Source organism: Typopeltis vanoorti, chromosome 16 (assembly GCF_054136105.1).
Source record: "Typopeltis vanoorti isolate ZY-2024b chromosome 16, IOZ_Tvanoo_1.0, whole genome shotgun sequence".
Lineage (NCBI taxonomy): Eukaryota > Metazoa > Arthropoda > Arachnida > Uropygi > Thelyphonidae > Typopeltis > Typopeltis vanoorti.
The window spans coordinates 70,568,249-70,586,615 of NC_143564.1; the positions used below are offsets into that span (position 1 = coordinate 70,568,249).

At 33.8% G+C, this 18,367-nt stretch overlaps 1 protein-coding gene across 4 annotated transcripts in view; it reads right to left on the reverse strand.

The window, feature by feature from the left end:
* The window catches only part of LOC150098114 (poly(A) RNA polymerase gld-2 homolog A-like), a 315,041-nt gene that overhangs the window by 40,287 nt on the left and 256,387 nt on the right, over positions 1-18,367 (reverse strand). For all 4 annotated transcript variants that reach the window (XM_090406209.1, XM_090406210.1, XM_090406207.1 and 1 more), the window contains one exon: positions 12,056-12,132. In XM_090406209.1, the coding sequence (XP_090262335.1) occupies positions 12,056-12,132 (77 nt within the window). The remainder of the gene's footprint in view (positions 1-12,055; positions 12,133-18,367) is intronic.

The following is an 18,367-nucleotide window of genomic DNA, read 5'->3' on the forward strand; positions in this document are numbered from 1 at the left end:
AGGTACGAAGGTTAAAGTAATGGAGAAGTGATTTCCCATATATTATTATTGTTGTTTTTGCATGGGGCCCTCCATGGAGTTGTAAGACTCAGCATGGGAGACCCAGACTATCAACACAATACTATTGTACCTCTCCTTGAAATTATTAACAGACAAAGAACTTACAACTGACTCAAACAACAACCCATTCCATTCATTCACCACTCTCCAAACAAAAAATCTAGTCCTCATGCCCTTGCTACTACATTCTTACCTAACTTCCAGGGATGATCTCTTGTTTTGCTCCCTCTAGCCAAGTGTTGAAATATTTCCCCTACATCAATATTATAAAATCCTTTAAATGTTTCTATCATATCCTCCCCTCTCCCCCTTTTTCAGCCATCAACACCAACTTTTGCAATCTACAAATCCTTAATCTATCCTCATAGGGAGCATTCTACAAACTACCTTGGTCACTTGACTCTGGATCTCCTCCACCTTCTTGATCCCCAAGAAACCCAGGTGACCAGACCTGAGCACAGTAATTTAGATGTGTTCATAAGTAGTGAAAAGGTATATCATCTTATTAAAATATCTTAGATCACAGATATAAATGTGAAAGTTTTTTCACTTGGTTATATTATAAATTAAAAATGCCAAGAAATTATATTCTTGGTTTAATCCTTTATCCAAGTGTAAGCAAACAAAGCTTATATGCGAAGTATCTTCATGACTGGGATACTTATATAGAAGCTAATTACTTCAAATCAATTACCTTAGTACTCCATAATGCTGAGGAGACCTCAAAGGTTGAAACCAGTTGCATTATGGGATACTATGACAATTAATGCAAGGTCATAAGGCTACACGTACAAGTCAACTAGTTACGTAAAGATATGTCATGTGCAAACTCTGTTCAGTTACACTTGGATAAAGGATTAAACCAAGAATTTCTTGGCACCTTTAATTTATAAACATAAGCAAGTGAAAAGACTTCTCTGATCTAGAATATTTTAATAAGGTGATGCACCTTTCCCCCACTTGTATACTGAAAATATGACTTCTAAATTCCTTCCGAGTCTGACTCCCACTGATGACATTTGATAATGTTAGTCGCTTGCTCCCTGGAGAGTAAAGCAGATCTGCTTGGTGGCGGGTTTTTGCCTGTCATTAAGTGGAGTTACTGCTGAGTTTTGTGTCTTGGAGCAATTCAGGTCAGAAGTGATGACGTTAGTAGTGATCCTTTAGTGTCATTCAGCAAGATTTAGCGTGATCTTGTAGATCAATTTTTAGATGGATATTCCTATACTTTACCATACCTCAGTAAATGTGTGCTTTGCATTATGGGATATTAAACAATTGATGTGAAGTCATTAGCCTCATATACAAACACCCTGGTTGTGTAGACACTTCACATGCAAGCTTTGTTTGCTTACACGTGGATAAAAAAATTATTCAATTTTTTAGTGAGCATTTTTAACAGATCATTAACACAACAAAGCAAATACTGCAGAAATAGTTTTTGCATATTTCTTTTAGTTCTGCAAGCTTCTGATTCTGGTGTTTGCTTTTGTAGTGTAGTTGTAAGCATTGTTTTTCTTCTGCTAAACAGTTGGAGTTGAATAGCTGTTGCTATTTCATCATTCTAAAGTTTGTCCTTTTTTTTTTTTTTTGTCCCAAGAATCTCTTCTGCTGCTATGTCAGAAGAAACAGGAATTTGAGATGAGTACCAAGTCAAATTGTTTTGATGCAGATTACCAATACTATTTCTTGGAATAGGTAAGTTATGTAGTTTCTACATTTCTGTTCATTAGATTCTTGTGGTTTTATGGTTTTCCATGTGTTGCCATATTTGAAATTACTTGAAAATGGTCTGAATACATCATTACCTCTACAAACTGTTGTGTCTCATACTTAGAAAGATAGCTTTTTGTTTAGGATGATATAGTCTTAACAATCATAGATAGGCCTCTTGTGGCACTCCATGTATATTTATGGAAATTATTTTTTTGGAAAAATGTGAGATTTTTAATCCATAAAATGAGAAATTTCTCAATTGATATCCATTTTGATTCAAATGTTATCCATATATGATCTGCGGCATATTTTGGATCCTTTATCTAGCATTAGTCTCCTACAATTATTAAATAATCATTTTCATTACAATGTTTCATGAGCTTTTCTTTTAATTGTAAAATATTTTTCTGTTTTCCTTCTGGATATGCTACCATCAACATAGTTCTTAGGATAATTGGTGCAAGCTCCACACCAGAACAAGGTGGAGATTTGATCAAGCTATTTTTTTTTTTTTTTTTAGAAAACTTATACAAAAGAAAGCTATGAAACCTTACTTCATCACCCCAAAGTTATCTCCCTTATGAGAAATTGTTCTTTATAGATCCCACTTAGACAGTTGATATATAATATGTTTAAAATTGTCATAGGACCAAAAAAAAAAAAAAGTACAAGTCTGTTCCTCTGTCAGTTACATATAACTTGCACATTCTCATTGTTGAGATCATGCCTTGTTATTTGGGCAAAAATTGTACTGAAAAAAAAAAAAAAAATTCACACCCAAGTCTTCCATTGTTTATTATTGTGTTATATAATTTAAAAATTCATAAAAATATCTCTGAATTTTTTAGATTTGAAAGTCATAAGGTGCCAAGCAGAAAATTGTTCAAAATAGTAAAACTAAAGGAACCTTCAGGATTACAAATCACTTATACCTCACCTAATATCCACTGAAAATGCAACCACAATTCCCAATGGAGTTGCTGCCCTTGTTCACACAGCTCACCAAGCAGAAATCTAGCCCTAACACACTTTTTAACTGCTAAATTTCCAGTGATTATCCATTTGTCCCAACTCTCTCATAATGAAATAAACGAGATTTCATTTATCCTATAAATGAAATCTCAATAGTACTGTTATCCTCTGTTATTTTCATCATCTTTGCAAAGTGGTTCTCTGACCATAATTTAAGAGTTGTTTATAAATGCTTTACAGTATTAACAAAGGAAAGCACTTCAGGTACTAACATTTCAAAACTAGCATCTTCGGAGTACTTACAACTGGTTAAAGCTCAGAACTGCAGAAACTTTTTAAACTGTGACTGAAAAAGAACCAATGTCCTGTGAAGGCATCCTGCAGTAAATAAAGTTTTGTAATGATATTGTTTCTGGATCTTGTAAGATCTAAATCCAGATCATTGCAAAAGTATAAACCAATGAATGGTAAGAAATTACCTATATATTTTCATTTTTTCAAGCAAAACACACACACACACATATATATTATGCAGCTCAAAGAAAAGTGTGTCACTAATAAAACAAATTCAAAAAGGTCCAAATAAACCCACGCATATAGTTATTAGTTAATTTTTTTTTGGCATCACTTTCTGAGTAGTCTTATTCTTTTGTGTGAGTGTGAGACTGGAATTAAATCACTTCCATCACTTGAAACACTTTGGCCGTCCTGTTCATACTGCAATGGTGAAACGTTTTCTTCAGTAAAAGGAACTAAATTAGCACTAATTTCCAATAATGCTGAAGGTTGTTTTTTTTTTTTATCACTAACTCTGTAATTAATCGTTGAAATCCTGTTTTGACTAGATCTTTGTATAATTCTTCATATCGCACCATACATGACTTCACTTCACATTTAAACTGTTCAGTATTTGGATCATGTGTAAGAAAATGACTTTGCAATTTTACTAGCCATCTGAAGCCCTTCTTTAATTAATCCTGCAGTGAGTAGAATCTCTTGATCATCACTTTTTTCTTTTTCTTAGCGATTTTCAAGGCAGCTTCTATTATTTCGTCATCACCAACAGCCTTGTCAACCATCAATTCTTCAACATCTGCAGACAAAAAAAATCAAATCCTTCTCCAACTGCATGTGCCAATGTGATGATATTGGGATATTCAGTTGTATAGGGGTATAAGCGATTTTCTTTTTCACACATTCTGGCCAAGTAGCTTTCCAGCATGCATTTAAAGTTGATGGTTTCAATTCTGATAATGCCAACTTTGATGCAATCCAAAATAGAAAATTTCTTCCTCACATCAATAACTGTCAGTAAATTATCCTTATCTAGTTTATCCAAAACGTATTGGAATGTTCTTCTTATGTAGTAAGTTTTGAAGGTAGCGATCACACCCCTCTAGTGGTTGTATTAGGTGGCAGAAAACAAAATTCCACATTCGGGTGTTCTAAAACAGAATGGATAAGAACATTGTCTATAATCTATTTTTTCCTCCATAAAATAGCATTTAAATTCTGGAACAAAACATTGATGGAACCATTCATTAAAAATTTCTTTTGTAACCCAATCTTTTCTATTTGTCTTCCAGTGCACTGGTAATGTGTTAAAATCCACACCTTTCACTGTCTGCAGTCTTAGGGATCGATTAATGAGTAATGGTTTTAATACGATCTCATGAAGCATTGCTGTAAAATAATAGTCACATGATCCTTAGCTGCTTTAAAGCCACCAACACTTTGTGATTTTGCTATATAAGTTCTACTTGGCATTTGTCTACATTCTGAAAGGGGTTCCCCAAAATTCATGTTAAAGTATATATGTATATTTTAAAATGAATTATACTAGGGAATGATAATTATAATGGAAATACCCTTTTTAACAGAACTGAATTTAAACGGAAATTTTAAAAATAAGCACCATTTGAGCCATGTTAAATCAAAATATACAGTGTAAAAATAGAATTGCTTTTGTTTTCTAAACAGTGTTATTTCGAAACAGTGTAAAAAGAAAAGCCGTGTAAAAAGAGAATTAGCTATATATCAGTTTCTGAAGATTTAAAAAGGGAAATTTAATTAAAATGGATTTTCTTAAACCACGCATATCTCCATCTCCAACAACTAATAGAATTTGTTTACTGTCAAAGCACAAGATATCAAATATTCCCATAAACACTTTAAAATTCCCTTAATATATGTAAAGTTATGAAATATATTCTAACTACTAGGTTGTGTTCACTACATTATTAATCATTTAAAAAAAAAACCACCACAGAAAAACAAATAATGAAATTCTTCAGTGGTGCAATATGATTTTATTGCTTCCTCTACCAACGCTGTCATTTATCTTGGATCTACCATTAGATCCTCACTCACATGAATGTTACTGGAATTGCCAAGTCCCCTTCCTTGTTGGTTTTCACAAAAAAATAAATAAATAGTAATAATAAATAAAAAACCAACCAAACCAAATCCCTAAATCAGAAATAACCACTCATGCATTTGAATTTAACCATCCTCCAAACAAAAAAGTGAGTATTCTTGATTTTGAAAAAAAAATTAAAATTAAACTAAGGACATTAGAGCCACAGTAATAACACAATGCAACACAGTAAACGTCCATTGCCCCTATATCAATTGACATCTGGCAGCTCCATAATGTAAATATGCACAAAAAACTTTTCCCCAGTCAAAACATCATAGCTCATTAATAAAGTCTACACTTTTCAAGTAAAAAATCTAGTCCTCACACCCTTACTAACCACCTTTATTCAACTTCCAGGGATGAACTCTTGTTCTTGTCCCTTTAGTCATGTGCTGAAACATTTCCCCTACATCAATCCTATAAAATCCTTTAAGTAACTTAAATGTTTCTAATCATATCCCCCCCCCCCCACCTTTTTTTTTTGTTCTGTCAACCAACTTCTGCAATCTACACATCCTCAATCCATCCTTATATGGAACATTCCAGTATAATAATAATAATGTTAAATATGCATACTGTTGGATCCTACTTGTCAATCCTTACTTTGGATCCGACATGATTACTATTACGATGTTCTTAACTAATTGATACGTTGTAAGTTGATTTCTAATTCAAATATAAAGAAAATTTATATTTAAAGACTGCGCCACTTTATATCTGAATTAGTTCAAGAATTGAAGATAAACCAACTCTCAACTACCCTTCCTTTATATGTTGTTATTATAAATACTGGCCGAGTATATTTAACTTATTTATCACTCCCGCTTTGGTTCAAATATTTTATGAATGGTGCAGTAAAAGAGATTCAGGCAAAATACAACTTTAGATAAACAAAAACAAACATTTAATTTAGAATCAAGTTTTACACTTAAATTCAAATCAGTAATTAAGATATCACAAACATTTTAAGCTTCTCTGATAAGTATAATCATATAACTCATACAATGGTAAATCTGTTATCTCTATAATACAGGTTTCTCACAGTTCCTTAAGTTCCAAATACAATAAAATCGCAGTAACACCACTTTACAAACACTTTTAATCTTACACTTTAGCTAATTTCTTCAATAGTTATTGTTAGTATAAGGAAATTCTAGGATGAAACTCACACACTTCTCTGTATAGGAATATTAATGGTTGGAATAATCTTACCAATAATCTTCTATCTTCATCTACTTATACACCTTTTACAACTGTAAACACTTTAAACAGTAAACAGCACTCATTAAATAAATTCTTCTAAGCAATAACTGAATTAATCATCCGTCACAACACACATAAACAAACGTTGCATAAAGTACTATTGATCACTCATGAAATAAGGCAATACACAATAATTCCTTAACTTTAGATTTTATATGCACAGTTGTTCATTCCTCCGGCATTCGATTAATTCTTTAGGCACTATAATTCTAAGCACAGCTAACGGTAAACTTTAATTTTACAGCCTCTACTATTCTAGTAACTCCGTGCTTTATTTCAAGATTCTGTGTGTCCTTGACAGGTCGGCCCTGAAATTAAATCTCAACTCAAATATCGCTAGTCTATTTAGTAGTCACTCAGCTGTCTTCCGTAGCTATAATTGTTATTCTACAATTTATTAGCTAACCGCCTCTCGACTAGTAGACCTTATTAGCTGCTTGAATGACTTGCTATTATTGCACTGTGATTCCCGAATGCTCCGATTCCAACCTAATGCTAATCCTCTCTCTCTCTCTGTTTCCTTATTATTCTTATTTTCTGTGTTCTTCCCTTTTTATATCCATCCTTCCCGCCTAAATTGTTCTCGTGATCTCAAACTCTTTTCAATAAATTTTCTCCTCATGTGGTGTTCCAAAACGTGCTCGCTCACTTACGTCTCCATGACAACCAAACAAAATATAATAAAATTGAGGTATTGCATAACGCTAAACTTCTATAAATAGGAATAAATAAGGAATATTTACATTTCAATTAATGCGCAGTTAAATTATCGAATACAAGTTCTTATAATATTAACATAATAATTTAAACAGCTTAATATTTAATACAGTCTTTTCATTATTCATACATATATCTTTGATTAAATAATTAAATATTAGACAAAATTAAGGTAATTATATGAATATTAAATTTTAAAATAATAATATTTACAAATGTAGCCATTGTGATGGAAGATCACAATGGCTGAATCAGAATAATCAGAATCCAACAATACTATTTGCAAATAACTTTCCCATAGCTTTAAGATAAACAAGTCATAAATTTAAGACAAACTACAAGGTTAGTGTAATAAACTTCCAGGATGGAGGATTTCATTTACTATTATCAGAGTCCTCCAGGTTGCCAGGAACTCATCAAGGGAGGCCACAACATGCATATCAGTTGTCATACTGTTTTCTGAATTCACACTGCCTGCACTCATCTTCAAAGGCAAGCCATTCCAATTATGCAATAGAGAAATGTAACTTCACCCCTTTCTTGACTGCATTCATTCTCAACTTCCATGGGTGTTCTCTCCATAACCTTCTATAAAATTAAAAATTCCATCTATTGGTATCCTCCATGACCCTTTCCAGAAGTTTGAAAATCTCTACCATATCATCTCTTTCTCCTGTTTATTAGGAGACTATAATTATTTTCCAAGTCCCAATACCATCTAACACTCCTTTGCATCTTCTCCACTGTATCTACATTACTTTGGAAACCAGATCTGTGCAATGGTCCACATGAGGTTATATCAAGGCCTTGTGAAGAGGCAATATGACATCCTTATATGCCAATTTTGTTTTGGCATTGCAGTTATTCTGTGAGCTGCATTTGCAATCTTTGCTATATGGTCCTGAACTTTAACTTCCTATCTACTAAAATTCCAAGATACCTAGCCAGATCAGCTTCTAGCATAATCCCATATACTATACCATGGAATATCTCATCACACCAAAGGGCATAACTTCACATTTATTAAAATCGAGATGACAGCTATTTTCATATGCTCACAATTCCAAACTTTTGGAGTCATTCTGCAAATGCTGTATGCCAGTCACATTCCTGATTACCCTGCCTATCTTAGCATCATAAGCAAACAGTTGTCTGTTTCTTGTCAAATCCTTCCCAATATCTTTAAAGTAGAGACTGAATAACAATGGACCAATAACTGATATCTGGAATACATCACTGGCTGCCTTAAATCTTACATACTCCCCCCCCCCCCCCCACACCACTTTTTGATATGTCAGCTAGCCATCTGCTTATCCAAGTTAGTAGTTTATAATCCAATCCTCATATCATATAACTCATGCAACAGCCTTGCTACATCCTATCAACAGCTTTAGCAATGTCTAGAAAGAGTATCACGGCATATTTCCCTCTGTCTAACTGAAACGTGAAATGCAAGCAAGTTACCTCAACAACTTTCCCATAGTAAACCAATGCTATTTATCATGAAGTATAGCTTATCTGTCAACCTTTTCTGTATGCAAGCTCTTACAAACATTTCACAATCTTCACCATCACTTCAGAGACAATTCATACATTCTTTCTACTCCTGTGGAATCTTCCCTACACCAAGTCTCAATTTATATCAAAGGCACAGCCAGTTCAAATGAAAATATGCAAATGAAAAAAAAAATGCATCAGTAAAATCTTATATCTTGAAAGTTTATTATAAAAACCAAACCATTTTTGTTTAGGTTTTGAGGATGCAGGAAAGTCACACAAGGCTGGGTAAATATGAAGCAGTTACTATGAATTATGTTTCAGCATCATGTGGTTCACTGCCAAGGCTATCAGGTGAGAATTTGCAAGCCATGCTTTGCATACAGGCCCCATGATAAGGTAAGGCATGTAACATGATAGTAAGCTAACAGCAGTGTAAAAATACTAGTAATTTAAATGGATACTGGGAAAGACTACAGTATTGTAAATGAAACTATTAATCATTCAAGTGCCAGCTATGTGTATTCCATCATTATATATTAGTAAAATTCAGATTAACTCAATATGTAGTCATCCTTAAATGATATAAAATATATATATTTATGATATCATTTATTTTTAAATTATAAATCCATAAAGTCTTACCTTAAATGTTGATAAGTTCAATTTTGTTAACTTTAACTGAATATTTGCAACTTTAACTGAATATAGGAATATCTGATGCCATATTTTTAAATCTTAACATATATAATTAAATTTGTGTTCAGAAATGTTTCAAATTCTCAAGACTTAAAATGCATTATGCTGAACTAATATTGAAATAGCACTATACTTCAAAGAAGCATAAATCAATGTATCTCAATTGCATGTGAGCCTTCCTTTGGCTCTGATCACTATCCTGTTAGGCATACTTGCTTCCATGTGTTATAATATTAAAAGACGTTTTTAATATTAATCTTAAAAGACGGCCTGTGACTAGTGGTGTGGTGCAGGGTTCTGTTCTTGGACCACTGCTGTTTAATCTGTTCATTAACGATATAGGGAAGGATCTAAGAGGAACAGTTCATTTGTTCGCTGATGATGCCAAGTTGGGTAGGGCGATAGTGAATGCAGATGTCAAAATCTTGCAGGATGACTTGGATAGATTGGAGTTCTGGGCTAAGGAGAATGGATGTCAATTTAATGTGACAAAATGTAAGGTTATGCATTTTGGGGTGAAAAGATTAGCAGCAGTATACCACATTAGTGGAACTGTACTCCAGGAGATTGATGTGGCCAGGGACTTGGGAGTGTTGGTGGATAGGGATATGAAGTTTAGGGGGCACATTGCAAAAGTAGCTAAATAAGCTCATCAACTCACTTGGTTGTTGAAAAACACCTTGACGAGCAGAGACAAGCAAGTTATTGTACCTCTGTACCGAGCCTTGATAAGACCTCATCTCGACTAGTGTGCCCAGATTTGGTCACCTAGGTTCCTTCTTGATGGGGAGGAGGTGGAGAGGATCCAGAGGCGAGTGACTAAGATGATAGCAGGTCTATGGAATGAGCCATATGAGAACAGGTTGAAGATTTGTGGGTTGCAGAAATTAGTTGACAGGCAGAAAAGGGGAGATATGATTGAGACATTCAAATTGCTAAAGGGTTTCTATAGGATTAATTCAAAGGATATTTTTGAGATCAGGACTGGTGGTGGGAGAACTAGGGGACACCTATGGAAGCTGGGCAAGAGTGTGGTTAGCAGGGGTGTTAGAGCTGGGTTCTTTACTTTTACAGTGGTAAATGAGTGGAATAAGCTGCCAGAGTGTGTTACGGGTGCTATGACGGTGAGTGAGTTCAAGGCAAGGTATGATAGATACTGTGAGAATGTCGTATAGTTGTGTGGACATGATGTTTAGGACCTCCCTCGATGAGTCTAAGGACTTCCTGGAGTCGCCCGTAATAATAATAATACGAGTTAGATATTCTGCATTTTTCTTCTTCTGTGACCAATCCATGTGTCATATCAGATACAGTGGTCTGGCATGCCTGAACCTAAGATGTGTTCTTCCCAAAGTGTTACTTTAGGATGAAATCAGGATTGTGTGCTGACTAGTCAATTTTTTCCACATGATATTCCTCAAATCATGTAACAGTAAACACCTGCAATATAATATGGTGAACTGTAATATTAGACACTGGTTGTTCCATAAGACTAATATAGGAAACACTGCATTATTCAGAATGTATTGCATACTCCTCTGGCATTTATTCTTCTAAATACTGAAATAAAAAAGAGAGTGCAAGCCAGAGTGGACTGTTTGGGTGCAGTATGACATTTGCTGTTCTTGCACCACCCCAAACCAACCAACCAGTTTTCTATGTAGTGTCCTGACTACTAACTTGCTCCATAAACAGATTTCCATGTCCTTGGTGAGTTTTTCTTGGACAAGGTGCCACCTTGTCCAAGAAATGCACCCTCATTTCCAGTGGTTGATAATGCTGTCTACAGTTGATTCTGGGTGATACAATCTTGTCAATGTTACAAATAGATAGGTCACTGATATGGCAACATATCATAACATCTCTTTTGAAGTCCACATATTCTTCACATGCCATACAGAAGTATATGATTTGATAGATATATCTATTACTATACCTATTGTGCATGGGGTGTAGGCCATGCATAACAGCATATAAGATAACTTTATACTTATCAGTGTGTTGCACTGTAAAATAGGGAATCCTAACACTTATTTCTATATAATGTATATTGAAGTTCTGCTTTTATAATTTGAAAAATTCAAAAGTTCGTGATTTGACATCATTTTGAATAAATCCTTATTAGAATAAAAACAATTAAAACATTCACTCACTCCACTCTCTCTAAAGTGTGATTTAATGGATTCTCTGTTATAGATATAATTTGCACGTGTACATTTTATAGGTGCAGAATTCAAGTATGCAAATACAGATTACATATTTGAAGATACCACAGCTCTGTTGATTTTCTACTAACTGAAAGCTATACCAGCTGTCTCAATGTAATTATGATCTGCATTCAGACATAATGAAAAGATGTACTAGCACAACCCAGTATAAAGTGAAAGCACTGCACAGAAAAATGGGTAGTAATAGTGTGTCAAACATTTGCATTTTAATAACAGCTGCAAAAACTATTAAAAAAGACTTGCGATTAAAAAGAATGACAAAGATCAAAGGAAACCGGAAGTATTTCATATAGCAGATAATATTCATATCAATTCCTTGTACGTATCGTCAAGGAGTTTTTCCATTGTACTTTATAATATAAAAATTAAAAAATATATATTTTTTAAAACTTCATTTAATATTTTACTAAAAGCAAGAGTTCTGGAAATATAGCATATCATGAATACCAATATATTTAAGAAAGTTCCATAATTAAATACTTACAACGGCAATAATGTTTTATAAGGTGAGTATTCCAGATACCTACTGCATTGTTAACATTGAGATCGACTTGTACACCACTGAAAAATTTAGTCCAAATGCATTATTCTTTAGGTTATATGCTAAAGATTTTATTCAAGCTTATTTTATATATATAAAATGCAGTAAGACACTATAATGATTATATTATCTTAAAGCAATCTAGTCTCACAAAGGAATGCAAATGCATTATCAAAATACAGATAGCCCTAAATGCAATTAAAAATAGCATGTATGAGTCAGCTATTTTAAGAAGAATAGTTTGTGTTCCTTTCAATATGTGGGATTTGTCCTGTTTGTTGATGATACAAAATTACCATTAACTACACCTGTGCATATGGATCAAATATATCAATTAATTTATGAATCATATTCATGTTATTTAAATAGCAGTATCCTAATGCTGGTTAGATGATTAAAATCAAATAAATAGGTATTATTAACACATTTTGCTGCATTCAATACATTATTTTCAAAGCACACATTCCACTGCTGTATTTTATTTATTTTACACATATACAATGTGTAAAAACCACAACCAAGTACAGCGCAAAGAATAAAACAGACAAATGTACGAGGGCAGTCTGGAAAGTTCTCGGCCTTGACTATAGATGGCAACACTATCGGCATGATTTTCTTTTTTTTAAGTTGGTACATCTGTTATAAGCATCCACATGAAATTGCAAATCATTCTATCAAGTAGTTTGTTTTATACAGCTGTCTGAAGCAAAAGTATCCCTTGTTGTCTGTATCTCTTGAAATGGATAAAATTGAGTATCATTCAGTTATAGAATTCTTTGTAAAAGAAGGTTTAATGCCAAAAGAAATTCATTTGAAGTTCATAAAAGTTTCAGGGCACTCTTCTCCTTCATTTTCGAAGGAGAAGAGGGGCTGAAGGGCTGCAAGAGTTTAAACATGGCCATACCAGCCTTGAAGATGATCCATGTGAAGGATGTCCAAAAAAGTGTAACAACACCAGAAATCATTCATCAAGTGGTATTGGATGACTGGCAAGTCAAAGTGCATAAAATGGCTGAGACCATAGGCATTTCAAAAGAATGTGCAGGATATATTTTGCATGAAGAATTGCAAATGAAAAAGCTTTGTGCAACATGGGTGTGCCAATTGCTCACAGCAGATCAAAAAGGCACTCGCATGAAAATCTCTGAACAGTGCTCGAAGTGTTTTAATAAGAATAAAACTGATTTTGTGCATCAATTTATTACTATGGATGAGACATGGATCCACCATTACACACCAGAATTCAAACAGCACTCAAAACAATGGATAGAAGCCAGTTGTTCAGTGCCAAAGAAGACAAAGTCGGTTCCATCAGCAGGAAAATTCATGGCATCAGTGTTTTGGAATGCTAAAGGCATTTTATTTATTAATTATCTTGAAAAGAGTAAAACAATTACTGGGGAATATTATTCCGATCTTTTAACCAGACTAGATGAAAAAATTCATGAGAAAAGACCTGGTTTGCAGAAGAAAAAAAATTATCTTTCATTAGGACAATGCACCTGCCCACAAAGGTGTTTTGGCAATGGGAAAATTAAATGACCTGCACTATGAATTGTTATAACATCCACCCTATTTCCCAGATTTGGCTTCTCTGACTTTTATCTCTTCCCAAAACTAGAACTCTTCCTTGCTGGTCAGCATTTTTCTTCAAATCAAGAGGTGATTACAGCTGTAGAGGGGCATTTTGCAGATCCCACTAAGAACCACTACAGGGATGGGATAATGGCGCCAGAACATCACTGGAATAAATGTATTAGTTTTAAGGGAGATTATGTTGAAAAATAAAAATAATTTTGAAGTTCATCATCATCAAATTCCTGCCATGTGCCCTCAAGGGGTGTACAGGATATGACAGTACTACATGAAAAAAATTACATCATTACTAACTTCCTATCTACAATTTTCCTCAAATTAGTCTGTTAATTGTCAAGACTCCAACATTATCAGATCTTATATTTCTATCATCTAAAGGCACTTTGTACCGTATCAATCCACCTATGATGGTAATTTTGAAGTTATGAATTCATTTTTTCATTGTTAGGCCGAGAACTTTTCAGACCATCCTCGTAAGAACTACAGTCCTAGCAAGTGTTTCTCGAGTTTAAATTACACTGATCTAAGCTGCCGCTAATAAATTAATCTTAGTCTTTCAGATTACAGAAGCATTTTTAGCATTGAGAAGAAACAAGTCTTTTAGAGACGTTTGTTTTTTAAAGACTTGATTTCTTCCATCTTATTCAGTGTTGAATGTTCACAAAGCATGATTTCTGCAAGCCCAGACTTTCCACAGCATTTATAAATTTTGAATATTCCATATTGTTCAGTTAGGCGATGACACAAATGTGTACGAATATATTTGTGTGTTTGTTTGATACAGAATGTCAATGAACTACATCTAGAAAGGACTGTGCTCTATTTTTCTGTATAAAAAAAATTCTGGGATATTGATGTTAAATGTGATAGATGTTATTAACATATTTAACTGAGAATAAACTGCATACATATAAATAAATGCAGTCAAATGATGAGTGTGAGTGACTGGGTTCAGAACATTAGTTTGAGGGCACATGAAAGTGCTTTTTTTTTTTTTTTTTTTTTTTTTTTTAAATCACCAAATGACTACAATGAAAGCAAATTTAAAGAATTCAAACATAGAAAGAAAATTGATTGCAAGATGCCAGATGAGTATGACAGCTTGAAGAAGTGATGCAGAATAGATGCGAGTTCTGGAGTACCAGCTTTTAGTACAACAGGAGAAATATCATCAAGGCCAGGAGACAATGGTATCAAGGCTGCTGATGATTTTTCTGATGTCCTTGTGGTGAAATTTCACAGGATGCATACTGTGGATAGTTTGTAAAATGATAGGAAGAGTTCTGTCTTAGTTGTCTATGTAAAAGTTGGAGGGAAAAAACTGATTTAAGAGGTGTGCCTATTCTTTGGGAGAGTTTCCATTGTATCATCAGGATGTGAGAGAGATGGATCAGATGTTGCATCCCACAGCCTTGGAAAGAGACCAGAAGACATGAATACCATTAGGACAAGAAAAAAGCTTAGTGCATTTGGTACTTACAAGGGGATGCTTTGGATTTGTTGACTTTCTTATTATTTTCCCCATCTGAACTTGCTACAAGCTGTAATATAAACTGAGTGGAAGGCTGGAGTTTTTGACTAGTCATTGGGCATATGGTTTTGATTTTTGGTTTGAACCACTTTGGCACAGTTGTTGGTGAAGCAGGGCATGGATAAAGATCAAGGATTTTATGTAGAATTGGGAATAAAAGCACTCATCCCAGTGAGAATAATTTCTGTTGTTACATCAGGACAGGTGCTAGGATTGGAAGCAATAATCTGTCCAAGAAAATGATGCATAAACATCTCAAAGGTCATCCCCCAGTTGGCACTGTTGTAGTGCCACAGGATATAAGGCAGTGAATGAATGGGAGAAGGTCAATCTGTAACAAAGGATACATGGATTAGGTTATGGTCAGATTTTCCAAGAGGGGGACCTAATATCAACTGTTTATATGGAGGGAGAACTAGTTAAGAAAAAGTTAAAGGTGTTGGGAGAATGAAGAGGATTATCTGGAATTCTGATGAGTTTGAAGGATTCCATTATTTTCTTTTCCAAACATAAATTTAATTCTAGGGAAAAGGTTAATTTTATCTAAGAAACTGTAATTCACCATTTGTGTGTGGCCAAATAGTGAACACCATTAACAAACCAAAGCTGGAGGGACAAGGGGTGAGAGTAGAGAAGAGACATTCCTCCAAGTGTTCCAGGAGTAATTTGATAGAAGTGATGACAAGGGGAAACCCATGGTGCAACCTTCCACCTGCTTGAATAGATTCCCTTGCCAAGAAAAGTATCTGGAGTGTATAGCAAAATCAAATAATTTAAGAATGTTAGCTGGAAAATCTTTAGAAGTTGAATAGTTAAATCTAATGGAACATGGGTGAAAAGAAAATCAAAGCTCACCATGATATCAGAGCAGGAAAGTGCAGGTCTTTCACTTTAGCAACAAAATATACAGAATTCTTTATGTAGGAAAGAGATTTTTCCATTCTGATAGAGAGTAAGTCAGATAAAAAAAAAAAAAACAGAAATTAGAAACAGATGAAAAAGATTAGAAAAACTTTTTCACCAACCAGAGGATATAGTCGAGATATTCAGTAATTAATAAATGTATTTCACCTTCATGTAAAATCAAGGATTAAATTAAGTACAAATAGCATTGTAGAATTGGAGGAGAGGAGAATGATGGTTAGTGAGCAGGAGGCATATGAAGAATTAAGTAAACTTCATGTTAACAAGGTGATAGGACTTAGCATGGTGTTTTGAGAGAATGTTCTAGTGAGTTAACGACAGCCTTAACATATTTCTTTAACAAGTCTTGCAATGTGGAAGGTCCTAAAGTTGTGGAAAGAAGACAAAAACTTCAAAGGAGGTTGATGAAATTGAATTATAGGCCATTCTGTGGATTGAGTTGTGGATATGTGTTAGAGAGGGCTAGGATTCAGAACTGGTAATAACACCATTTTCCTTAACAGTCAGCATAGGTATGCTAAAGGGGATTATGTTTTAACAATCTGCTTACCTAATAATATACTGTTAACATTATTTCTATGCTTCAATGGAGTCAGAAGAGAATGATACCTTGAAAACTTTGTGATGGAGCATTATCTACCTACTTTACATACCACTCATTCACTATTTACCAAAAAAAAAAAAAAATCTTTTCACTTCCTTACTCATAATTTAGTTTCTAGAGATGACCTTTGGTTTTCACACCCATTACTTTATAAATATCTTCCTATTGATGATATGATTAAGACAAAAATTGGAATTAGCAGCTCTGTAGGGCATATTCCCTGAATGCTCTCTTACTCAACATTCTAAACTCCTGAGAGCGTATAGAGATGAGTGACTAATGTTTCCTTACCACAGATCTCAAGGTGACCAGATCTATAAAATCCAGAAGGTGCTTGATTAGTGCCTTATACAGTGAAAGTGTATAAGGTACTTTATATAAAGTGTACTTTATTCCTAATTGTCAACATACTTCTCATTATGGCAATAACTCTCTGTGCATCCTTGACAGCTTTTGGAATGTGTCTCCTGAACATCAACAATATGTGCATACTGAACCTACCAACATATTGGGTTCAGTATGCACATATAGTCATCTAATTGGCTCTCCTCTAAGCCAATTAGATGACTAACTCAACACTGAACCTTATTCTTCTGCCCAAAGCACCAATTTTTTCAAATCTGCTTGTAACAACACATCAGATCTTCCCTGAAATTGCCCTTCCCACTTTATCATCATAAAAATTAATATCTCCTCTTCAAACCTTGAACTATATCACTGATATATGGCTCCATGAAAATTTATCTGAAACAATTGAAAAACAGTTTACCAAAAGGCAATTCATCAAATAAGCAATTTAACAAAAGGCAATTCATTAAAAGGGCATTTTTTATTTCATTATAAAAACAATTAAACACCAATTCATCATATGACAATTTGCCACAAATCAAAAAAAACTCACTGCTAATTTTTCAATGAAAACCTTTCATAATATATAATTTTCTTTAAAAGTGTTTGGTAACAATATCTAACACTTTCCAAGATGCAGAAAACATATGTAGATGGTTATTGAGACTTGTAATAAATTATTTTCTTGTATTTTAGATTATTCTGCGAGTGTACAAGCTACTTCATTGTGTAATAGTGATTTATTTTAAGTGAGCTTAAAATAAAAAAGCCAAAAGGGGGAGGGGGGATATAATCTTTACATTTTGAAAATTATAACATTTCTTTATATATGCAATTATAATGCATATATACAGAGGCATAAAGTAAGTGAGTGGAAAACTTTCAGCATCTGGTCCAGAGTAAATATTTTTGACATAATTTTTTTTTTTTCAATATTATGTAAAACATAGTATATATAACACCAAGAGGGAAAAAATGCATTTATTACACACACTATTAATCTGCTGGTTTCTACCCATTGCCAGAGCATAATGATAAATGTGACAGGCACACAGCACTAAACTAAGTGAATGTTTATACAATTTAAATTGTATTTAAATAGTTGCACTTCTCTAAATTAACTACAAAGTTAATTTAGAGAAGTGCAACTATTAGTTATTAAAGTGATCGCCCAGATCTTTGATAAATTCACACAACCATACTTGTTGGGATTGGGAGAGCTGATACCGATTACTTACTGATACTGATGCTA